This window comes from Pongo abelii, chromosome 5 (assembly GCF_028885655.2).
Source record: "Pongo abelii isolate AG06213 chromosome 5, NHGRI_mPonAbe1-v2.0_pri, whole genome shotgun sequence".
NCBI lineage: Eukaryota > Metazoa > Chordata > Mammalia > Primates > Hominidae > Pongo > Pongo abelii.
The window spans coordinates 101749017-101775567 of record NC_071990.2 but is presented as its reverse complement, the minus strand read 5'-3'; the positions used below and the strand labels follow the sequence as shown (position 1 = coordinate 101775567).

General features: G+C 34.0%; 1 protein-coding gene across 4 annotated transcripts in view; it reads left to right on the top strand.

Annotated features, from left to right (window-relative positions):
- ASCC3 (activating signal cointegrator 1 complex subunit 3) overlaps positions 1-26551 on the top strand; it is a 377280-nt gene that overhangs the window by 11974 nt on the left and 338755 nt on the right. Inside the window, exons 2-4 of one of the 4 annotated variants that reach the window (XM_024248504.3) lie at positions 1117-1247; positions 4898-5048; positions 20360-20919. In XM_024248504.3, the coding sequence (XP_024104272.2) occupies positions 1158-1247; positions 4898-5048; positions 20360-20919 (801 nt within the window). In that variant the 5' untranslated portion in view covers positions 1117-1157. Of the gene's footprint in view, positions 1-1116; positions 1263-4897; positions 5049-19969; positions 20086-20359; positions 20920-26551 lie in introns of those variants that run through there. The other 3 variants (XM_024248503.3, XM_054557910.2, XM_054557911.2) reach the window with 3 other exon arrangements.

The following is a 26551-nucleotide window of genomic DNA, read 5'->3' as shown; positions in this document are numbered from 1 at the left end:
AGTTGTGACACCCAAAATATCTAAAATATTGCCAGATATCCCATGTGGGCCAAAATCATTCCTAGCTGGGATGTTTTAAAGACTTACATAGCTTATGTGACATTCTTCAGGGAGCCGTGCCTTATAAATCTGTAGATAGTAGTTGTGTTGTAATAAGCAATCTTAAACTAGTACAGTCCTCCAAGAGTCTTTTGCAGATCAGGGCTCTCCTAATAGTAAATATTATTAATCTTTTTGCCTGGAAATTGTTTAGTCATCAGCCTATTAAGGAGGAGATTAGACCAGGCCATCTGAATTCTCTCTTTCCCTGTATGTTCTTCCCCCTCATCAGCTGTTTTCTTTTCTGGCCTATTGTCTAGTCTATTACCATTTTTGCCTTTTCTTCATTTATCTTCCATTTATTCATTAACAGATAATTATTGAGTACCAAAAATATTCTGGTTCTGTTGTCTGTTTGCTGGGGAGATTAGTAAAATAGAGGTCTTTCTGTCATGAAGCTTACTTTTTGTGGGGTGAAACAACACATACATTAGTAAATAAACAAGAAAGTGTCAAATATTACTTAGTGCTATAAAGAGGATTAAAATTTTGGGCTTTGATAGACAGTGACTGCGTCGCCTGTTTTAGATGGGGTGGTCAGGAAAGGCTGCATCTTAGGAGGCATCTTTTAAGCCAAGAGTTCAGTGTGAAGCCAGCTATACGAACATCAAGGGAAACCATTCCAAGCAGAGGAAACCACTGGAAAGTGGTGTGATTTGAAATCAGTGAGCATAAGACAAAATTAGGGAAAAAGATGAACAAGTGGTTTCATCTCTTTCAATATTATTGGCAGTAGTAATATAGTATTTGATGCCTGTACTTGGGAATCTACAGAACCCAATTTTGAGGAAATGTTTGTTTCTTTTTCCTTTCTCCAACCATAGCTAATGCTTTTTAAAAACAAACAAACAAAAAACTTCATGGACAGAAAATACATCAGGAGAATTTTTCAACGTTGATAACAATCGCTTTTTAACCAATTTTTTTTCTTTTTTCTCTTGTAGAGGCTAATTTGTTGAGTTTGATTATCTCTGCCACCTCTTCCGAACAGATAAATATCATCTTGTTTCGTTTCAGTTTCAGGTTTCTTGTTGTATGGATCACTGATTGAATAATAGATGGCTTTACCTCGTCTCACAGGAGCCTTGCGTTCCTTTTCAAATGTCACCAAGCAAGATAATTATAATGAAGAAGTGGCTGACTTAAAGGTAGATTTGTTAAAGGTAGAAATGTTGAACATTATTATAAACATAGACTATAGACAACTATTTGACATTCTTTTTCTCCATTCTATGTGGTTAACATGGAAGTTTTATCTTGTTTGGTGTGAGGCAAAGATGGAGAATGTGTATGCTGCTGTTTACTATGGGAATACTTACGTTTGGCATCTAAACGTAACCCTGATTGTCAAGGGTAATAATCAGAACTATGATAATTGAATCCTTTGTTAAGTTTTCTTTTGTTCAGCTCCCTACTACAGTTACGTTTGTAACTTAATCCTGTAATTTACCTCTGGATTATCTGAGTAAGTTTTTAGGTCTCTGGTAAAATTCTTATCAAATGAACAAAAGCAGTGTCTGTACCTTATGAGAAATACGAATATTAATCTCTTGAACTCAGAAGCTGATCTCATAATTGATTTGTCATTATAATTGGTAAGAAAGGCATTTAAGACTTAAGAAACATTGTTATTTTAAAAGCTACTTTATGACTAAAACTTCAGAAATACATTTTAATAAGAAACAAAAATTAAATGTACATGGACTGCTTTGACATTTATAGTAAAGACTGACCCCTGCTTTAGTAATTATGGTATGGAAAAGTTTCCTTATATGAGTTAATATTATAATAAATAATGCTAATGTTACCTTTCCTACAAATATAGGTAAATCTCACTAGGTCAAAAATGGGCAATTATCACTTTGGAAGATCATTTTTGTTTTATCGAAGGAACTTCTTCAGTGTCTTTCCTGTATAGGTTCAATGACTACATTTTCTGAATCGCAAATTAGGGCATGAGGTTTGGCAAGTAATTTCTTCTGATGGATAAACTTATATAAGTCTTATAAAGGTATAAAATAAATTACATATGTAGTTACAAGTTTTAATATTATGGAAAAATTAAAAGCATATGATATCAAGACTTCCAGAAAATTCTAGACATGTACTTATAAGATATTTAAAGGAAAGATTCTTAGGAATGTCTCTGAATGTGGTATATTAGTTTGCACAGAATAACAAAATACCACAGATTAGGTGGCTTAAACAACAAAGATTTATTTTCTCATAGTTCTGTAGCTAGAAGTCCAAGATCAAGGTGTTGGCAGGCTTGGTTTCTTCCGAGGCTTCTCTGTGTGGCTTGCAGGTAAGGCAGCCTTCCTGCTGTGTCCTCACATGATTTGTGTTCTGTACAAGCACATCCCTGGTGTCTCTTTGTGTGTCTAAATTTTGTTACAAGATCCATCAGATAATTAAGTCCCACCCTAATGGCTTTCTTTTAACTGAATCACCCCCTTTAAGGCCCGATTTTCAAAGATAGTCGCATTCTGAGGTACTGAAGGTTAGGGAATCCACATATGAATTTTGAGGGTATATATGCAGCCAATAACATATGGATGCTGATCAATTAGTAGATGTGATGATTTCACTACTATGATGAATGAATGAACTTTTAATCTTTAAATTACTGTAGTTTCTTCCTGAATGTGATTTTGAAGTACATAAATCTTCTGTTTCACAAGGCACAAGAAACAAAAGAGTAAAAGCTGTAGCCATTCATGCTATTTGAATGTATTTTGGACATCTTTGAAATTATTTATCTCTAGGGCCAGGCGCTGTGGCTCACGCCTGTAATTCCAGCACTTTGGAAGGCCTAGGCGGGTGGATCACTTGAGGTCATGACTTCGTGACCAGCCTGGCCAACATGGTGAAACCCCATCTCTACTAAAAATATAAAAATTAGCCACGCATGGTGGTGGGCGCCTGTAATCCCAGCTACTCGGGAGGCTGAGGCAGGAGAATTGCTTGAACCTGGAAGACAGAGGTTTCAGTGAGCTGAGATTGTGCCACTGGACTCCAGCCTGGGCGACAGAGCGAGACTCCATCTCAAAAATAAATAAATAAATGAAATTATTTATCTCTAGGTTGCTGAAACTTGCAAAAAATATAATAACAGGTTTCATATAAATGTCACCGGGAAAGGGCAAATGTTTTAGCTTAGCCATAATGTTGTGAATTTTATAGGCCTGAAGCTCTATCAATTGAACATATGAAGAAATGAACCACGTAATATAGTATATGAAGTAACTGGCCCTTTTTTTTGAAAAACAACATTCACTTTAATTGCTGACTCATTTGAATCTATTGTAGAGTGATAACATTGTTTCCTAGCAGATTAGAATTTTATTGCTAAAAGTCCTTATGCAGTTTTATAACTAATAGTTTCACCCAGATTGATACCGGGAAGAAGAGTTTTGTAACAGATTTTTGATCGATTTTTTTTTCCTCTAATGATTCAAAATTTGGTTAGATACAAAACAGTTAATCTTCTTTTCAATAGTAGCTGTTTTACATTGTTCACAGCAGTTAAAACAAGAGTATATTAATATTGCTGTCTTAAACCTGAATTATTTCCTCTCTTCACCTCCCCAAGGCCCTTTGCAAGTTATTCTGTATTAGAGATATAACAGAAGATTTTAAAATTTGAAAGTGTGTAAGGACTACAAGCTTATCCCATCTTATTAATTCCTATAAACTTTGAAACATTTTTTTCTTCCCTGCGGAAGGAAAGTGGTATATATGATGAGCTTCATTTTGATATAACTTTTTATATCAGAAGCTGTTCAACATATACAAAAGTAAAGAGACAAATAAGATAAACCTTAATGTGCTTATGACTCCATTGTAACAACTTAGTTCATTTTATGGCCAATCTTATTTCATCTCTACCTTTGCCCATTCTCCTCCCCCTAAACTCAGATTGACTAGTCACATTTGAAATTAAAAAATGGAGGCAGGGAAGTAATGGTGAATTATGTATTTTCATCATTCTAACCAATAGTAAAATTACTGCTTTCTACCTGACCCACTACTTTTTCATTTGGTTTGAAAGCTCCATGAGTTTTCTCTATGGATCAAAGCCAGAGGTCTGAAATAAAATTTTTATTGTGTTCTGTGGTCAGTTCTTGAGAGTGGAAAGATTTGTAGTCTCAAATATACAAAAGCCTCAGAAGAACCCAAACCTGCCAACACCTTGATCTTGAACATGTAGCTCCAGAACTGTGAGAAAATAAATTTCTCTGGTTTAAGCCACCTAATAGAAGAGTGTATAGAAAAGAATCTTCCAAATGCCTCACCTGGTCTAGGGTTGTGGTTAAGAAAGTAACGCTGACTTGAATATATTTGAACCTATCATGGGAGTCTAATTTTCTATAAATGCATTTCATTAAAAAGCATGACATAAAGCTCTTATTTATATACACTATAGTCTAAGCTATATTAAAAACAAACAGAAAAATGGCAAGATGTGTGATGTTATCGGTAACAATAATAATATTGTTATTATCTGGATGTTGAACTTTTTACTTTGCTGTATGAAATGATTTTATGAGTATGCAGTGTCATTAAAACTGTTAAAAGAAGCTTTTATTAAACATATCTTTTAAACAAATGAGAATCTATGAACACCCATTTAAGTAAAATTGTTTTGTGAGTAGTCAGTTTGGATGTGAATAGATACAACTTTGAATTCTTGTGGGTAGTACCAAGTTGTATAATGTAATGCAAAATATGTGTCATCAGTGTTGGAGTTGAGAAGAACTTTAAGCAGTATTTTTCTACATTATGATCTCTATTTCAGATAAAGCGATCTAAACTTCATGAACAAGTTTTAGATTTGGGCCTGACATGGAAGAAGATAATAAAATTTTTGAATGAAAAACTGGAGAAGAGTAAAATGCAAAGTATAAATGAAGACTTAAAAGATATATTACATGCTGCAAAACAGATAGGTATAGTTTTCTTTTTTTCTTTTTTTTTTTAAAGAGAACCAGTAAGGTTCAAAAACAGAGTCCTTGTAAACAACATACTACATAAAGGAAAGCTAAAATTTCCTGGCGTAAGTATTCGTAATTATGAAAGACAGTCCTGGCCAGGCGCGGTGGCTCATGTGTGTAACCCCAGCACCTTGGGAGGTCGAGGCAGGCAGATCGCTTGAGTCCAGGAGTTCGAGACCACCCTGGGCAACATGGCAAAACCCTGTCTCTACTAAAAATACAAATAAAATAAACTAGCTAGGTGTGGTGGTGCACACTTGTAGTCCCAGCTACTCTGGAGGCTGATGTGGGAAAATTACCTGAGCCTGGGAGGTTGAGGCTGTGGTGAGCCAAGATCACGCCACTGCACTTCAGTCTGGGCAACTCGAGTGAGACCCTGTCTTGAACAGAAAAAAAAAGACAGTCCTTATCTATCAACGAGCTTCGGATAGAGAGTGACAGGCTGGGGATAGGCAGAAGTAAATTAGTAATTATAGTACTATCTAGCATGAAGGATTTGTAGGAATTCAGTGTTTGAAAACCACTGTCTTGATTAAAATAAGGATAAAGTAAATTAAAATTTTAATGTAGCTCTAAGGAAGCTTAAAAGCCATGTAGCTCAGTTGCTTATTATAGATGCCCACTTAGTACACAGTGAATAACAGCACTTAAACTATACTTTGACTGCTTCACTTCCCTTCCCACACTAATATTCTTATCAATTGATTATATTTGAAGGAAAATGTAATTTGAAATTATAATATTGTATACTAACTCAGGTTACTTTCCCAAGGTTAAAAATCAAACTAAAACAAATGACTGGTAAAACCCATGTGTTTGTACATTGAAATTCATCATATTCCAAATTCTGATAACTAAAAAGCATAATTAACACTACTATAGTTCTAGATTTTCCAAACTTGGCAGGTTTGCAACTATAAAATGTCCATATTCCTATTCTGGTCTTGCATGATTTGGCCTTCCCCTCCCTCTGACCTCACTTCATTCTTGCCTTCATTACTGTGTCAAACACATGTCTGTCTTCAACTTCCTCAAGCCTACCAAGCTAGTACCTGATTTGGGTCTTCGCACATGCTGCTCTCTGTGTTGGGAATGCTCTGTTCTAATCTTAATGATGGTAGATCCCTTTTTGTCATTTTAAACTCAGCTAAAAAATTACTTCCTTAATGAGGTCTTCATGCCAGTAAGTTGTTACCCAATCACTCTTTATCTTATAATCATTCATAACATTTTCTCCATAACATGTATTATTGTCTGACATTTTACTTGTTTATTATCACTCTGATAAAAGTTTCCTGAGAATAGGATCTTATTCTTGTTAAACTCTCCATCCCCAGTGCTTATACTAGAACCCAGGATATTTTAGGGTCTTAATAAAAATTCATTTGTTAAATAAATGAAAAAACTGTTCTCAGGTGATTCCTTGGTAGACAGAGAATTTGGATCCTTACCTTACCATATGCTTGCTGGTTGGCAATTTTATTCCATATACCAGCTCTGGATTGTGTTTCTGTTACATCTCATAGACTTGAAAACTTTTTATGGTCATCAAATCTATAAATTTTTTGTTTCTAATATGTTAACTTTTAAAAATATGTCATTTAACTATTGTTGGTCTGTAACCCAGTATGATATTTAATTGAATGTCCTCATTGTTTTTTTAAGTTGTGAAAGTATAAAATGTCTCATGTTTCTATAGTTAGATCTTCAGAAGTTGAAGGACATTAGTAAAAATTGAGTTTGCTTAAGCCTGGGGCAATATAGCACACTTTGATGAGGTTTGTAATGGCATTTGGCATAGAATTAGACTTTATATTTTAAGAATACAGAGACAGGTTGTTTGAAAAATAGTGGCAAAAATACAGTCTTCCACATCATCTTGACTAGAATCTTAACCCTCCTGGTCTTCATCATGTCTTCATTTGTAAGATGTTGAGGCATCCAGAATCTGACTAAAGTACTTTTCAAAAACTATACAGAGTGTCCTTCCTCTTCTTTAGTTCTATTATAAAAATGCCTCAGAATATTGAGCAAAAATGTAATGACATATTGAGCTTATTCAATACCATGACTAAGTTATTTCTTTACATAAATGATGTGGAATTTAAGATTTAAAAAAAGAAGACTCTTTAGATTGCTTTCTCCAGCTATCTCTGGCCACAAGTCAAAAAAGATTGTTTTAAATACGAGTCATTAAATATAATTCTGGGGATTGTACCTGTGGTGAAGTAAATATCTGATTCATACTTAGGGACTGATCACCTGGCCTGTGTGTTTAAGGGATTATTTTGAGATTAATGTCTCAAAAGAATATTTCTCAGACAAATAAAATCTTAAGTTGGATGTAGGCAAATTCTAAATCTGTTATACCCATTTTTAAATGCTGTGCTTAAGTTGAATAACTATTAGCTTTAGTGAAACTTAAGTTGAATAGTAGTCAGCCGTCCCTTCTGGATGAAAATGCTGATACTGGAAATGTAATTAAAGCTACCAGCTTTGAAAGGATTAGCCTCATGTGGAAAATGTCCCTGTCATTTCTCTTATATTTATCTTCTAGCGTAGATGATTTTGGTATAATTGTATTAAAAAGGTTAAGCCAGAGAATAAAGAAAAAAATATTTCACTTGAGTATAATATTATGAGACACTTAAGGCTATGCGTATTTGTTTAATCTGGACAATTGACATTAAGCTGGAGGAAATACCAGAGGACATCTTGTCTAATGCCTTCATTTTGTATGTGAAGAAACAGGGCCCATTAAAGTGAATCCTGTGGTTTGTATGTGTTGAAAGTAGGCCTAGATTTAAATTCTGAAATAGAAATATGATAGAAATCCTAGATTTTTACCTTTCCTTTCCTTGTAGTTAGAGGTCATATCCTAGTAAGTCTACTTTTCAGCTGTTCTTAAATTTACTCTATATTTACCATTGCCCCATTTCAGCCTTTTACCACCTCATGTCTGAACTACTTCAGTAGTCGTTTGCTTTAGCCTTCGTTTCTCATCCACCTTCTTCACTGTCACTGGACTGATCTTTGTCAAAGGCAAAGCTCATTTTTATTCCCAGCTTACCTTTTAGATCAGATTCTTTAGAATGATACATAAAACTCCTTTATGAGTTGACACGATTTACTTTTTTATCTCTTTGCCATTGAATCACATGCAACCTTTATGCCAACATATGCAGTGTTTACTGTCTGAATTTCCTGAACAGTGCATACTGCTTTTCCTCTCTCTTTTATGTGTTGAAATAACTTTCCCCATTGTGTTCTGTTATACATACTTTTTTAGAGTACTTGTTGTTTCATAATTATTTTCCTGTCTTCTTGCTTCACAGTAGTGAAGTCTCTGATAGACTGTGAATGCTTTAATGAAACAGGTATTACAGGAATCACAGCATCTTTCTACTCCATTGCCTAATATGCTGCAAGGGATCCAGTAGATGTTCAATAAACAAATGAAGTATTGAGAATCCAGCTCAAAGTTCTCTGTGGTCTTCACTACCTGTAATGCTGACGATGTCTTACAAGTGGCAGTTTCTCTCTTTTTTGTCATTTTTAAGTATTCCTCCTCTCACCCCCAACCCCACAGTTTACATGTGGTATATTCCCATACCTTTTTACAATTTGATTCTTCCCTTAAGATTATTTTAATAATAAAATTTAGTTTTATGGAGAAAATATATAAATTATTTTAAAATAGTATTCTTGGTCCTTAATCTTAGTGTATTCAAATACTCATTGTAGGCATAGCTGTCTCCTTCATGAATGTTGAAGGATACAGTCTATATTCTGTTGGCAATGAAACTTTGTCAGTATATTTTATGTGCTCTAGGTATAAACTTTTTAAAATAAAGAAGTCAAGATTGAGACTAGTAATCAATAAAATGCATTATGTATTAGGCATGTATCTGTTACTTAAGAATTTAAATTATTTCATGAGGCTAATAAGATTTGCACAGTGCAGACAGAAACTAAGATGGGGGCCAAGAGTAGTGGACAAGTGGGTAGAAAGACCCTACCATTCCCTAATCAGCTCTCTAACTGTCAAACTGAATATCTCTTCAAGAGCCAGAACAGAATGTTTGAAGTTGTCCCAGAGTGTATTGATCTAATGATTTTACTATAGTATGGATGCAAATGAAGACTCAGCCAGAAATGAATAAGTTTCTTTCACTATTCAACTTGTCATACAAAGACCTGTTTGTTTTGCTTTTTCTAATTTATAAGCCCTGATTTATATGAGTTTTGTCTTTTTTATGCATCTTACCTTTAATAACTTCATCTTTAAGAAAAGTATGAATCAAAAGGTAGATTGGACAGGAGTGGCTTACAAAGTATGGTTTAAGGCATTTGTAAATCCATTGTAGTTTGTGAGTTATCAAGGAAGTAAAATTTTGCTGTTAAAAAATGAGGAATCAAAATCTAGGGTGGAAAGCCATTTATGAAGCAATGACTGGAATAGGAAGTATAAAAAGATAGTAGCAGAATCTGGCAATTTTGTATGTGGACATAATGGTAGATATTTAGAATTATAAAGGCCTGTTAAAGGAATATAGCAGTATTTGTGACAGTTATTTTGAAAATTGCAGATTGCAAAAGAGTTCAAAGAGTTTTACTTCCCACAAAGTGGCAGACAGGGTAATGTGGAACAGCCCTCTACAGAGAATACCTAGAAAAACTGCAAAATACAAAATTTGTTTGACTATATCAGAGAAGTTATCAAAGCAGTGAAGACTTTTGGGGCCAAGATGTGGAAGCAGAAACTAACCTGGAAAATGTGATCCTGGCATTTGGGCTACTTTTTCCTGGAAGTGAATTGTCCATTCCAGAAGAGGAGGCTGGATGGAAAAGAGGAGGATGAGAAGATGAGCAGAGCTTCTGACAGATTCAGAGGACTAAGATGACAAAAATGACTAAAATGGACAAAAGAAGAAACAGAAAATCTGAATATTTAACTATTAAAGGAATTTAATCTGTAATTAAAAACCTTAAGTACAAAGAAATCTATATGCTATGATGGCTTTAATGGAGAATGTCATAATGTCATTTAAAAAGGTATGAGAGCACTATTGTAGATTAAAAGAGGTTAAAGGCATATAATAATCAAAATGTAATGTATGATCCTTGATTGACTCTTGAATCAGAAAAAAATTACATATTTTTGGGGCCATTGGAGAAATCTGAATATGGGCTGGACGTCATTAGGTAATATTAGATCTCAGGTGTGATAATGTTGTGGCTATGTAAGAGGATATCCTAAATCTCAGGAGAAGCATACCGCAGTATATATAGTGATATCTCATGAAGATTAAAATGTACTGTCAAATGTGTCAGCTAAAGAAATACACATGATGTGTGTGTGTGATCAAATGTTTATAATGAGTGGATTAATAAATATGAGAAGATAGCATGATTTGTTGTAAAGTAATAAAGGTTTAAAAATCACATGATTATTCAGTAGAGAAAAAGTATTTTATGAATATCTAACATTACTTATGATAAAAAATCTCAGCAAACTAGGAATAGAAGGGGATTTTGTTAATCTGATAAGCAGTAGCTATAAAAAACTTGGAACAAACATACTTAAGGTACAAAGTTAGAAGCGTCCCTGAGGTACGGAATTAGACACAAATGCCTATTACCACTTCTGTTTCTCACTGTATTAAAAATCCTTGCTAACATAATATGGCAAGAAAAAGTAAGGGCATAAAGACTGGAAAAAAAAAACTTTTCAATTTTTCACATGACTGTACCTGTAGAAAATGAATTTAACAAGGTTAATATAAAAATCAATTTTATTTCTACTTACTAGAAGCACATTAAAAATTACACTTATCTTTATGTAACTTAATACATTTTACCTTAAATTTTATAAATTTTAATTTATTTTACATTTACAAAAGCATCAAAAACATCAAATACGTAGGAGTAAATTTAACAAAAAATAAGCAAGACTTCTTCATGGAAAACTAAAATATTGAGAGAATTTAAAGAAGATCTAAATAAACGGGGATATACCAAGGATTGGAAGACTCACTATTATAATGATATATTTTTTACCCAAATTGATCTGTAGATTCAATGCTATCCCAGGCACAGTCTTATGTTTGAGGGTGTGTGTGTGTATATGTGTGGAAATGGACAAGGTAATATGAAAGTTATATGGAAATTCAAAGGCAAAGAGCAGCCTGGTTAACTTTGAAAAATAAAAAGGGAGAACTTACTCTAGTAGATATTAAAACTTATTATAAAGATAAGTAGACAGCGTGGTGTTGGTCCAAGAATAGGCAAATGGACTGGTATGACAGAGTATAGCCCAGAAACAAACCTACAGATAGAAATATACTTGATTTATAATGAAGGCCAAACAATAGTGAGACAAGGCTATTTTTTCAGTATATGGTGCTGGGTCAACTGCATATACAGATGAAAAAAAGTACCTATTTTACTAATAATTTTTAACAGCCTACAGAATTAAGCATGGTACACAAAACAATACATCTTCTAAAAGATGTAAAAGAGTATCTTCAGGATCTTGGTATGTGCGAAAATTTATCAAACAGAGAACAAAAAGTACAAAGGGAATGATTAAGTTGGACTGTAGTAAAATTAATACCTTCTATTTATTAAGAGTAAAAAGGCAAAACATAGAGTGGGAGAATATAGCTTCAAGATATATAGCCAAAAAGAGAGCTTTTATCCAGATTAAATACGAGCTCCTACAAATCAATAAGGAAAGGACAGATAATCCTATATAAACATGAGTAAAAACTTTGAACAAGGACTTCACAGGAGATAGTTGACCAGTCAACATGAAAAGGGCTTCAGCTTCATTGGTAGTCAAGGAGATGCCACTGCATGCCTATTAGAATGGTTAAAATGTAAAAGACTTACACATACCTATTGTTAGGATCAAGAATGTGAAACTAGAATTTTTGTCCACTGCTGCTAGAGTTTACAATTGGTACAACCACTTTGAGTAACTGACAGTGTCTATTACCTACTGTGGTTGGACAAGTGAAATTTTAAATCTTAGAACATAAATATCCAATAAAAATGCTTGTACGTACATGTATATCAAAAATAGGTGCATTCATGGCAACACTATTTGTGATAGCCTTAATGTAGAAACAACCCAGTTCATTGTTAAAAAGCTTAAGTTGTAGTATGTAGACTGCCTCATAGCAGTAACGGATTACAGCTATGTATAACATTGTAAGTGAATCTTACAATGTTGACAAAAGAAGCCATACAACACATATTATGATTCCATTAATATGAAACTGAAAACTAGGCATGACCAGTCTGGTTTTAGAAGTCAGGATAGTGGCTGCTCTTGAGGAAGGAGGTAGTGACTAGGAGTGAATATGAGGGAGGTTTCTGGGGAGCTGATAATATTCTGATTCTTGAAGTAGTTAACCAGATTACACAGGTATGTTCATTTTTTGGTAATTCTTTGAACTGTATGTGTACTGTATATTTTCTTGTTATATTCAATAAAAAGAATTACTATGCTTTTTATATTACATAGATTAAAAATGAAATATTTCAGATTGATAAGTAACACATGCTTGTGTATTTATTTAGCTTAAGGTTTGGCTATCATGGTGAGAACGCCTATGTACCCTGCTCAGGTCCTGGTAACCAGTATCATAAGTATAATAAATTGGTGTTTTTCATTCTTATGCCTATTTTTATATTTGTGTTACATATTTATACATCCATAAATATATGTATTAGGAATATATTCAGCTCAAATATCAAAACCTATTGTAGTGATAAAGACACCAAGTGGGTTAATTTGTTTCATCTGACAAGTTCCCTATGTAGGTCAGCAGCTTGATAATGGTAGGGCTCAAGTCTGTGCTAATGATTTGGCCTTTTCTTCACATTTGTTGCCTTTTATTCACCAGATATCTGCTCCACATCTAGGCATTATATCTGTGTACTTGATGCAACTATATTTCTCGTACTGTCTTTGCTTTTCAGATTCCTAACTTTTTTATAGTTTGGGATAATTTCAAAGTATCAGTTAATATATGTGGGTACAAATTCAGTTCTGTCAGTTACTAGTGGGTAGCTAATTAATATCACTAAACCTCTTTTCTCTTCTATAATATGGTGATAACAGTTCTCACCCTCTGTAGTTGTTGTGATGTTAAGTAGTAGTATAAAGTGCCTAGGGTTAAACTGATAAGTGGCTGTCAATTAATAATTTTATTATAAGTTAGATGTGCTAATAACCATTAGTAAACAAATAGTTGCTTCTATGGGTTAAATGTTATGACAGATGTAATGTGTCCAGTGATGTACTGGTTCAAAGGGCAGGAAACTGCTTAGGTAAGTCAGGAAAGAATTCATAGAGAAGGTAACATTGGACAGCATTATATTGTGTTTTGAATGTTTCAAAGACAGAGGTGTTATATTTATGTCCATTTTACAAGAGAAATTTTTAAAAGCTGGATAACTAAAAATCAAGAGGACTTTGCAAATGTATCAGCTGTGTAAATAGGCAATTCAGATTACCTGGGAATATAGCTAAACAATTGTAAACAGAATGGATACTGGCTGGATACAGTGGCTTACGCCTGTAATCCCAGAATTTTGGGAGGCCGAGGTGGGTGGATTGCTTGAGCTCAGGAGTTTGAGACTAGCCTGGACAACATGGTGAAATCCCATCTCTACAAAAAATACAAAAACAATTAGCCAGGCATGGTAGCGCACGTCTGTAGTCCCAGCTACTCGGGAGGCTGAGTTTGGAGGATGGCTTGCATCCACGAGGCACGGGCTGCAGTGAGCCAAGATTGTGCCACTGCACTCCAGACTGGGTGACAGAGCCAGACCCTGTCCCTAAAAAAGAAAAAAAATAAAAGGTTCTTGACAATTTGCTTTAGTTTATTAGTAGATTAGTTTTCATTAACAAATTATGATTCCTTAAATATAAGAAAATTTAAAATTGCATTCCTTAGTAGTGGCATTTTAAAACTGATACTTTTAAATAGTATTACGAGTATAATATTAATAAGCATCCGATAAATGGATGCAATACTGAAGTGTTGCACTGAAGTGAAAATAATCTTTTTTGTTTGTTTTTCCTTGGATGTTAAAACAATCTAAAATGGAAGTTAAATCTCAGTGAGCTATATGATTTGTTTTAATTTCCTTAGTGATGCTCAAAATGATGGTTTTATTATAGGAAGCTTTTATATGAAGTCTAATTCAAACTTTTATGTTAGCTATTTGGTTGCTTGGGAAGTTACATTGTAATTTGATGCAGGATTTTATACTACTGGAAAGGTAATATAGTGGCTGGTTGCTGCCTTAAAGTTGCAAGTTGAGTATTCACATTTTGTAATGAATGTACATAAAATTAAATGGCTGTTTTTAAAACATAGGGAAATGCCTTGAACTATTTTTAATCTTTTGTACTACTACTCTTTTTTTCTAACAAATATCTTTGTTTGCTTTCCTTTATTTGCTCATCCCAAAGGCAACAGTTTTTATGTAAATGTAGTAATAATTTTAACATTTAAGTAACTCCTTCAAATCACTATATTGAACATTTCTTGAATATTTTGCCGGTTTAATGCAAGGTATTGCTAAAGGTGCTTTCATGCATAGAAAGAGTAATATACTCTAAAATACATGAGGCTTATTATACTAAATTACATTACTTAGGTAATTTTTAAATTATATCACAGAAATTGTTCATTTTGTTCCCCGAAAAGCCACATGGAAAATGTCTACCTCTGTTATGTCAAAAGTTTGATAATTTTGTGATCATTTGAAAGATGGTTTAATACTCTCCCCCTCAAAAAAAAAAAAAAAAGTACCTGGCTTGTTCTTGTAGCATCAGTATGTTATGTAATCTCTTTGTATCTGAGTTTTTCTGTAAAATTGAGGAAAATATTAGCAAGATTCATGAGACTAGTTTAGATATTGTACTTGTTTAATAATTATACTAATAGGAAATGAACAGGAATATATAGAGGGAAAAATTATGGGGACATGGTATATTTTATATTCAAGTTGAATCATTTTTGCATTTTGTTAAATAATGTACTTTGTTGTATCTAATGTTGTAGGTAAGGTCCTGTATTTTACATATTTGTAAAAGAAAACATCATCATACTTGTCAGATTCAAAAAAATGAGCTAATCTCTGAGGATTTAACTGGTCAAGGAACCCATTTGTTGACAACTTCTAAATTGAATACTTATTGGCTGGGTACAGTGGCTCACGCCTGTAATCCCAGCCCTTTGGGAGGCCAAGATAGGTGGATCACCCGAACTCAGGAGTTTGAGACCAGCCTGGGCCACATTGTGAAATGACTCTACCAAAAAAATATAAAAATTAGCTAGGCATAGTGGTGCGTGCCTGTACTCCCAGCTACTGAGGAGGCCGAGACTGGAGAATCACTTGAGCCCAGGAGGCGAAGGTTGCCGGAGCTGAGATCGCGCCACTGCACTCCAGCCTGGGTGACAGAGCAAGACTCCATCTCCAAACTGCACTCCAACCTGGGTGACAGAGCAAGACTCCGTCTCAAAAAAAAAAGGAATATTTATCAATTATGGATGCAAGTGATTGATATTTTAATTCAATCTTTAATTAAAATTTTCTACTCATCCTTTTTCCAAGATTCCTCAACTATTAAAGTAGGCTACAGAAAAAAGTGACAACTTACAACCACTTAATTCTTAATATTTTGAATCAAAAGAAAACAGATGTAAATTGTGTGTTGAGGATGACTGACAATTGTAACCATCATTTAACTCTTTGATTTTAAAAAATTATTTTATAATCTTATAGTGACAATCTACCACATATATCGTTTTATATGGTAAGGTTCTATATAAGGTTTTTTTTTTAAGTTTGAAAATTATTTATAATAAAAGAGCACCAGTCAGCCAGCCAAGTTGAGTTCTGATCATGCTCTGCTACTTAATGGTGATTTTTGGCAAGCCTCTTCCACTTTTGACTTTTTTTTTTTTTAAATTCTGGGAAGTGCCTTATAGTTTACTGTGAATTTCACATCCCATTTCCTCTCAATATAACTGCAAAGTAGGGTGAGTATTTCGTCTTAATAAAAGTATTGTAGGGACCTTCTAAGTGCATCCTTTTAAATATATTACAGTTGAAGTGCCAGGTGGGTAGAGCCAGTTTTCCGGTTTACAGCTTATGTTATTCAGTGTTTTATGGATAGAAAGATACCCAAGTATGTAGGTTTCTAGAGTACCTTCTTTAAAAGTTTGGAGTTCTGAAGTTTTATATCTTAAGTTTTATATAAACTTTTCATCAGTTGATTAGTGTATCAATTTATCTGTGGCCAAATCTAAACTTAAAATCCTGATTCCTCTTCGAAAGGTGACCATAGTGAGTGATATGAAGCAGACAGAAAAAGCTTTAAGAATTGGGTGCAAATGTTAACTTACCAAAGATCATAAACCTAATCGTTTGTATTATTACTTAAATTACATATAGAATATAAAGGGAAATGAACAAAAGGCTATTCTGGAACAGGATTCTCACAGTTAATGTAACATGTTCAATTTTGGATTTAGTGTCAGAAAACAGAACATGACTAACACCTTTCTACTTTAGAAGTGTACCACACGCGTTGTCCAAAGCCATTCCATCTACCCCTTCTGATGTGGCCAATTGGGTGGTGGTTCAGCCGGCTAATAGAGGATCGCTTAGTGTTTCCCTTCCAATTACATTTTTGTTGAGGGTAAGTTGGGCCTTGGATAGCTTTGGCTAATTAGACAACTGACTGCATCATTTTCTTCAGATATTTTGTCTACATTTTACAAACTTCGTACATTTTAGTCACCCGAAAAACACTGAGTGGGCTGTACCAGCAAGTTGTGGTGCATCCTTTGCGGCCGCAGCACCTGGGATCCTTCGTCTGCTCCAATCTGATCTGGGCTCTCATCCGGGCAGCGTGCTAACAGCCAGTCTCTTACGCCTACATACGTCATCTCATGCAGACATTGTGCTGGAAAGCATGTCTGTGCCCTTTAGGGAAGACAAGCCGGGGTGGTTGCAGGAAGGTGGTGGAAGTGGAAGTTACCGTCTGATGTTTTAGCGCCCTGGAAAAGTTCATTGTTTTCAGAATGCTGTAGTCATTATTTCTGTTGTGTAGCCATCCGTGTCAACAAATAGTGTTGGCTACTGGAACTCCCAGAACAGTAAGGCATATAGAGATTCTCTGTTGAGAGACTGCTCTGTGGTATGAACACGTGTCCATTTCACATAGGTTGTGCAGAAGGAGAGTTAGTAATTAGGGTAGAGTATTAACATTTATGAAACACCACAACCCAGCTAGGTTTAAATTTTTTTAAGTATTTGTGATTTTTGAAATTATAGATTTAAGTTAATGGTTATTAAAAATTTGAAACTCCAAAAAAGTTGCCTTTGATCTTTGTTGATGTTTCTGTGAGTCTACAATTATTTTCTCTTCAAACATGGGCTTATAACTTTTTCAACCACTATTAATGGACTTTTTCAAGGCAAGATACATAAATCTGCTGCACTATATTTGGTGAATGTAATATATGGCTATATCAGAATTCAACCAGTAACCTAATAATGGATATTCAAGTTAATTACACTTTTACATTACATAATAAGGCTGTTCTTCCATTATTTTATTTCTTAAGGTGACCTTATTTTTAAAATTTATTTTGTAAACAAGAATTAGAAATAAGTCTACTTTCTAGGAATTTACAGGGAATCAGTGTGACATAGGGGAAATAACTTGTTTAGGAGTTAGAAGACTAATGTTAATCTTGTTTAATGATGTAATAGCTGTTTGATCTTTCCCTAATTACTCAAATTCTGTTTCCATTTAACATCTATAAAATGGAGATACTTTTGTTAGGACAAAGTGAGATAATTATGTGAAAGTTTTTAGTAAATTATTATTTTTTAAAAAATCCCAAGATGCAAAGTGTTAACAATACTGTCTTTACAAAAAATGTATATTTACAATGGTAGATAATGTTTGTAAATGTGAATTCCATTTTTGCTCAGACTTTAGTGTCAGTTCTATCAACCCTTTTAAATTATCTGTAGAAGTACCATAATCCCCAAATTATCCAAAACCTGTTTTACAAGTTATAAGTAAAATGTATAGAATGAATAAATAAATGTACATAAATGCTATTGAATTAATTTAAAAGCACTATTTATAGAAGATTTTCATATATTTTCTTAAATACTAAAAGAATAATTGTATGTCAGATAATTGTGTAAATTATAACAGTAAAAGTAGACTTCATACGTGAACAAATTGGAAATATACGTTGTAAAATTGCTTATTTTCCTACATATAAACTGTTAATCTTCTACACATGACTGAATAGCAGATAAAGTAAAAAGTGACTCAGGCAGTTTGATGTAGTATAAAAATACTAGCCTGGTGTCAGTGAGGCCTGGGTCTAGTTTAAATCAACTAATCTTTGTGGAGCTACCTATCTGGGGCTAAGTACAGTGAGGAATACTACAGTGGTATTGTCATCAGTACCACTGTATTTGTACAATGTACTCAACATTGCACTCATCTTGAAAGAGGCAATTGAGCTATATTCTGAAACATGGGTAGGATTTGAACAATCAGAGGCCATGAAGAAGAATCAGTATGATATAGAAATAGGCATAGAGTGGGGTAGAACGTGGTTTTTGGTTAAGAAATTCTTTTTGGCTGGAGCAGGAAATGTATAATAGCCAATAAGACTGGAAAATAAATTGCTGGGGCCAGCTTCTGGCAGTGTAGGAGCTTGGATCAAGCTATAGTAAGCTGAGGAAGATTTGTGAATAATGATACTGGAGTCATATTTCCTTCTTTTCTTTTTTTTTTTTTTTTTTTGATGGAGTCTCAATTCTGTCACCCAGGCTGGAGTACAGCGACGCTATCTCTGCTCACTGCAACCTCCGCCTCCTAGGTTCAAGCGATCCTCCTGCCTCAGCCTCCTGAGTAGCTGGGATTACAGGTGTGTGGCACCACACCCAGCTAATTTTTGTATTTTTAGTAAAGATGGGATTCCGCCATGTTGGCCAGGCTGGCCTCGAACCCCTGACCTCAGGTGATCCACCCACCTCGGCCTCCCAAAGTGCTGGGATTACAGGCGGGAGCAACTGCAGAGTCATGTTTTTTAGAAAGATACCAGTATTCATTACATTATTAACTTTACCAGTATTTAGGTAAGTCACATAGCTTTTGGGGCCTTTTGGAGATTTAAATTCTTCTTTTCTTCTCTAAGAATATTCTTTGAAACCCATGTCAGAAATACAGATTCTTTTTTTTATTTGACAAAATTGGATATGAGAAAATGCCTTAAATAAATCAGAGGCTGATTCTTCTTATATTTACTTCTAGCCTCTTTTAAACAGGAGCTTTCTTTTTTATTTTATAATATGACTAACTTTATCTTCAGCTTAGTAAATATCCTTGATGGTATTAAATGTTTTTGAATGAGAACTATAGAAGTATTTCTTGCCATCTCAGGTTTATGGTACAAATTGGAAAGAAAATTATAGATTTTTGAGGTTTCCTTGAAGCTCCAAAAATCTATAATTCAGATGGTTTTCTGTACCTTACTTTGGTTTATTTAACTAGCTCATCAAATCAATCTTTAAAATTAGTTTTAAAGTGAGTTTTAGCTAGTGTCTTAAGTTGTTTTTAGAAAGAAGTGGTAAGGATTGTTACTAGGTAGTTTCTGTACTTAGATACATAATAATTACCGATAATGATTTATTTACCTAAAGTAGTTCTTTGGGAAATAAATAGTTCTTCAGGAATGGGTTGGTTCCTGCTCCTTAAATTGGCTATCTGTCTTTATTGCTATGTTTTTGTTGTTTTTTTTTTTTTTTACAAGGTCTCACACTGTTGCCCAGGCTGAGTACAGTGACACAATCATGGCTCGCTGCAGCCCCAACCTTCCAGGCTCAAGCAATCCTTCGACCTCAGCCTCCTGAGTAGCTGGGACTACAGGTGCGCACCACCATGCCTGGCTAATTTTTAAAAATTTTTGGTAGAGATGGTTCTCACCATGTTGCCCAGTCTGGTCTTGAACTCCTAGACTCAAGTGATCTTCCTGCCTTGACCTTCCAGAGTGTGGGGATTATACGGAGCCATTACACCTGGTCTATTGCTATGATTTGACTGTTAGATTTACTCAGGAGAATATTTGTGGTAATTTTTTGGAAGATTGTAACTTGAACCATGATTCAATTGAGCTAATACTGTTTCTTTTGTCTTTGAATAGTTGGAACTGATAATGGGAGAGAAGCAATTGAAAGTGGGGCTGCATTTCTCTTCATGACATTTCACTTGAAGGACTCTGTTGGTCACAAGGAAACAAAGGCTATCAAACAGATGTTTGGCCCCTTTCCATCATCATCTGCCACTGCAGCTTGTAATGCTACTAATCGAATTATTTCTCATTTTAGTCAAGATGATCTTACTGCTCTTGTGCAGATGACAGAAAAAGAACATGGCGATAGGGTTTTTTTTGGTAAAAATTTAGCATTTTCATTTGACATGCATGATTTGGACCACTTTGATGAACTGCCAATAAATGGTGAAACTCAGAAAACTATAAGCCTAGATTATAAGAAGTTTCTGAATGAACATCTCCAGGAGGCTTGCACCCCAGAACTAAAGCCTGTGGAAAAAACAAATGGCTCCTTTTTGTGGTGTGAAGTTGAAAAGTACTTAAATTCAACTTTGAAGGAAATGACTGAAGTGCCAAGAGTAGAAGATCTTTGCTGTACTTTATATGATATGCTTGCTTCTATTAAAAGTGGTGATGAACTTCAGGATGAGGTATAGTTGAAATGATTGATTTTTTTATATTAATGTAAACTATCTTAATGAAATAGTGTTTTTAAACATGGGTGGTTAGCAAACAAAGTTCTTTAATGTTCTGTATAGTAGTTGAATCTATAGCCAAATGGTTTCACATAGCAGGCCTGTATATACGTTCCCAATGGATAGTTACAGGAGGTCTGAAAGTGTAATGAGTGTAGCAGAGGAGTCAGCAGACAATAGTTGGGTGTCCACATGCTCTGGTTACTGGGACAGTGCTGGTTTGATGTCAACTTAATTTTAATACTGGACAAATTGAATGAGTAACATATTTCATGAAAGATTAAGAGGGATGGCCTACTGTTGTAGAAAGGACAGGCTTTGAAATCAGTTTGTTCTTCCCTTTCCACTTACTGGTTGTGACACTTTAGGTAAATTAATCTCTCAGAAGCTCAGTTTTCTTGTTGGGCTATCTCAAGGAGACACCAATATCAAGATAGAGAATTGTTATAAGGATTGAATGTGATATATGCAAAATGGTAAGTAACATATTAAATAATCATTATGTGGTAGCTGTGATTATTTTTGTTGTTATTATTGGAATTAAGAATTTTTAAATCACATTGAGTATCAGAAATACAGAAAAAATAGTAGCTGTATTTTTCAGAGAAAAATTAATTTAGAGAATTAGCTAAGTAGGTATTGAAGGACTTAACCCATAGGTGTTATGCCAACTAGCATTAGTTTGGAAGTAAGATATTATATCATTAATTCTGTGATCAGTCTTATTTACCTTGAATGTTTTACACTTGGTTTAATTTTTATCAGATCTGTTCTTACTATTTTCTCTAACATTCTGAATATGATATTGTTTTAAGAATTGTGATTTATGAAGAAAATTTTACTAATGTTGCTCATCATAATTGAATACATAGCAGTTATCCAATTATGATTATAATAAACTGAAACTTATAAATATTTAATTAATGGATATTTTATTTTCTTAGTAAGCCATAAAACCATTACTTTCACTTCTGAATATCTATAGTAAGTTTGTATTTCTTAGTCTTTCACCACAATTTTCAAGTATGTAACTGAATCTGATTGTTGGAAGGGGAATATTTGTTCTAGATTTTTTTCATAATAGTTTCGTTTGTCATATATTTATTGGATGCTTATTGTATTGCTAGGTACAGTGCTATTTACTGAACATAAAAGGATGAATAAGATAGCAAACTTGTTCTCAGAATTAATTGTCTAGCAGGAGACATGTCAACAAGTAATTGTACTGAAATATCATAGGTATTATAATACTACATGCAAAGAAAATGGGTGCATAAAAGAACAAGTCATAGATTTTATAGGGGTGTTAGTATGTAGGAAAAGTATGCATAGAGAAGGTTAAGTTTAAACCAAGTCTTAAAATATGACTAGATTTAACTCTTTCAAGTGGACCAGAAAGGTAGGGAGCATATTTCAGGCTTGAACACTGTTTTCAGAGAGCTGTAGCTCTGTACAGCAAGCATGCAAGATGCAAAGGTGGAGTGCTGAGAAACAAGGGTATGCAGATAGCTAAGAGCCAAATGAGGTGAGGGCTGAGCACCTTGTTAAGGTGTATGACAAGCCACACTGAAGCCTGCATAGTCTGGTTCAATGATTTTTTTCAACTAGGGTTAATGGATAGTTTAACATGTAAGGTGATATTTCACATCCTGTCAGTGGCTTGAGTGGTAGTTCTGTATGGTTTTATGTAGTCAGTGTTTTGGTTTTCTTGTTTGTATATGAAAATGGACAATCATTATCATAATTTTTGTTCTGCAGTATAGGTTATTCATGCTTTATATTTTAGTTATAATTCTTTGCTGTTATATGTTATATTCTGTTGTTATGGCAAATTTTCAGTATAATTTTCAAGTGATGCTTCAGTAGTTTTCTACAATTGTTTCCCTACAGTTGTTTCACTACAATTGTTCTTGACCAGTGTTGTTTTCACTTTAGGGTGTGCTATATCTTATGTGTTGTCTATTTACTTCTAAATACTTAAGCCTGGAAAGAGGATAATTAAAAAGGCAATCAGTTCATATGATAACAGTTAATTTCTATTTCTTTTTAAGCTTTTACTTGACTCTTTATTTAAATAGGAATATTTATGTAGCATGCTGTGTGCTCTTGCTCCAGAAATGTAGCAGAACCATGGGAATATTTTTACATATAATCTAAGAAAAGCATATAAAGCCACTTCTATGCTGATGGCAAAAATTCTTCTCAACCTGTGGTTTCCCAGCTCTGAATAGTTAATTGACCTAATGACTAATTGATGATAAATCCATTTTTAACGGCTAGGTATTAAAAGTCTTTTTAAAAAAGACCTTTATGTTATTGTTAAACTAGTATTAGAAACATGGGAATGTATATTCATATGATTACATTTACCACAAAGACTGTGTAAGAGAGGTTTCTGAGTGAAAAGTGGAGAGGAATAAGACTAATGACAATAGTAATAATAATAACTGACATTAATATATGACATAAGGCATTATGTTAAGTGCTTTATGTGTATGACTTCGTTTAATCTTTATAGCAGTGCTTTGAGATAGGCAGTGCTGGATTAAGATGTTAGAAGCCCTAAGAACTGAAAAGGTTACACTCCTCCTTTCCCATATGTGATTAAAAATTTTTTTAAAATAGCATACTAAAGCAAACATAAGAAAATCTAAGAAAATTTCATTTATTACCGTGGTGACAAAGTTGATGTCTTTTTCAAACATCAAGTTCCATTTTGAGAAGTTTTTCTAACTTTCCTGGTCTGCTTTGCTGGTACCTTAAGTAAATGCTTTGTCTGTCCCATAGATTATTGCTCGCTGGTGGCAGGTATTTTATAGATTAGCAAATTGAGTTTAGAGATGTTGGGAAATTTGTCTGGAGTTACAGAGTAGATAGTGGATCCAGGATGTAAATTCAGACATTCTGACAAAGTACACAGGTGCACTGAAGTTTAAGTAGATTTGTACATATTCCTGTGTTTTGAAGCTAAGCATCTTAAATTTATGTAGGGGAATTATTGACATCTACTCTTAATTCACAATTTCTTTAGAAACAAGATCTTTTCCTTTTAGAGTTTCAAATAGGGAATTGGCTGAAATAAAAGGATAAAACTTTTAGACCCTGTTTAAGATAAATTTTAATAATTCCTCAAGGAATTTATTACATAGAAAGTACATCTGTGTTCTCCTGTTTTAGACCTCTTTAAGATAAGTTTTAATTATTCCTCAGGGAATTCATTACATAGAAAGTACATCTGTGTTCTCCTGCGTGTTGTACTAATAAAACAACCCACTTCTTAGCTTTTGCCAATATCATGCCCTTTTCCCTCCCTACCTTGAGCCTCTATGTTACTTTCTTCTAAGAGCATTTCTTCTTTTGGCTTCTGTAATTTTCCAGGTAAGACTGTAGGCATTATGATTAAGCCTTAGAATTTGATTGGCTAGAAATCTTTAAGGTTCTTTATGTTCTTGAATTTTATTCACTTTTAGAAGTGCATTTTAACACCCGGAAGTGAATAAGACTTGAATACTCCATGTTATCTTCTTAATCAAAACCTGTCCATTATTGGTACAGATTATTTTCCTGCTGTTGCTGTTTCAGAACCAGAATTGTAGCAGTAGGGTTCGTTCTACTGCAATGGTATAATTAATGGACTTTCAACAGAAAATTTTGCCCTAGAAAGTAGTAGTATTAACAACAGTAAAGCTACCAGGTTTTAAGTGCCTGTTATGTATGGACCCGAACCAGGCTTTCTTCTTTGACCTAACCAGCTTCTTCACAGTCCTGCAATGTGTAGGAGTGATATCCTCTTTATAAAGGTGAAAAAAACTGAGGCTCACTTGTTTACTAAAGTCACAAAGCAAGAGAGTGGTAGAAATTCTGGGACTTTTGTTCTCAGTGTAGATCTACCATTCCTATCTAGTATGCCATCAGATTTTTTGAAGAAAAGAACATTAACTGGCAAGGCTCTTTGAAGGAATTTCTTTTCTTATAAAGCCAGGCCAAATTTTGTCTCTGTTTGCTTATGTCTTATTGACTATGGGCAAATTACTAAGCTCTTGTGAACCCCATTTCTCTAATTTGTGAAATGTTTGTTTCACGGTGTTGCTGTGAGGATTCGTGAGATAATATATATGAGACATAATGTTTCACAGACCAGGTTCTCAAGTGTTTGCACCATACAGTTGCACAGTCAAACTTTTATTTAGGTGTATACCTTATATGTCAGTAAATAAATTTTTATCTATGCCTTCTTATCTATGGATGTTTCAAATAATAAAATGATGTTTAAAAGCGAGGTCTTAATTCAGGGAATTATTTAGTTTTTTTTATTTTTTTCCTGCCTGGCTTTTTAATGTCTGACTACCCTAAAGAAAATCTTTTGGATTAAGTTTTTGAAGTGAGTTCTGATATTAATAGTTCTTGTTAAGATGGAAAAGATGTTAATAAAAAAACACGAGAAATATGTAAAGTGGGATCTGAAAGGCTAGCGTATTGGAGATGTATTGAAGTATACATATCTCAGCATTATTTCAATATTACATGCTATTTGCAAAGCTATTAATGCTGATGTAAATATTAATAGAGTTATTGTGTAATCAGTTTTTAGAAAAAGAGAATTTTGAGTTTTATTGATACAACCATAGTTTGCTTTTGTGCAGATGGGCGGCTGCTTTATAGCATTTGTGATTTGACATTTGCTGTTAGTATTATCTCTTGACTCTATGCAGATGGCGTTACTTGACCCATGCAAGTTCATTTCTGAACCTCCGGATATGTGTCTGATGTCAAGCAGTGTGAGTTATTTGGTTAGATTGTCTTCTGAGGGAAGACTGTGTATTTTTTGGAACTTATTTGCGTCAGAAATGATTCTATCATCCTTTGAAAATTTGGTGGAGAATAATTAGCTTGCTTTAATACAATGATTCTCAAGTTTTTTGTTCTCAAAACTCTTGACTTTTAAAAATTACTAAGAACCTCATATAATTTTTCTTTATGTTATTGAGCTCTATTGATATTTACCATATTTGAAATTAAAATTGAATTTTTACTATATTAATTTAATAAATGTCTATTAAATCATTTGTTTTTTAGTCTTTCTTATTATCCTTTCAGAGACAGAGTCTCATTCTGTCACCCAGGCTGGAGTGTAGTGGCATGATCATAGCTTACTATAACCTGTAACTCCTGGGCTCAAGCAATCCTCTTGCCTCAGACTCCCTAGTAGCTAGGACTACAAGGATGCCTCACCACACACAACTAATTTTTTAAAGAATGTTTTGTAGAGACAGGGTTCTGTGATGTTGTCCTGACTGGTCATGAATTCCTGGCCTCAAGTGATCCTCTCGCCATGGCCTCCTGAAGTTCAGGGATTGCAGGCATGAGCCACTGCACCCAGCCCCAAATCATTTAAAATAATAATACTAAATCTATCATATTACTATAGTATAAGTAACATTTTTATGAAAAATAACTATTTTCTAAAATCAAAAAAAGTATGAAGAGTGGCGTTGTATCATATTTTTATAAATCATTTCAATGTTTGGCTTAATAGAAGACAGCTAGATTCCCATATATACTTTTGCATTCAGTATATTCTGATATC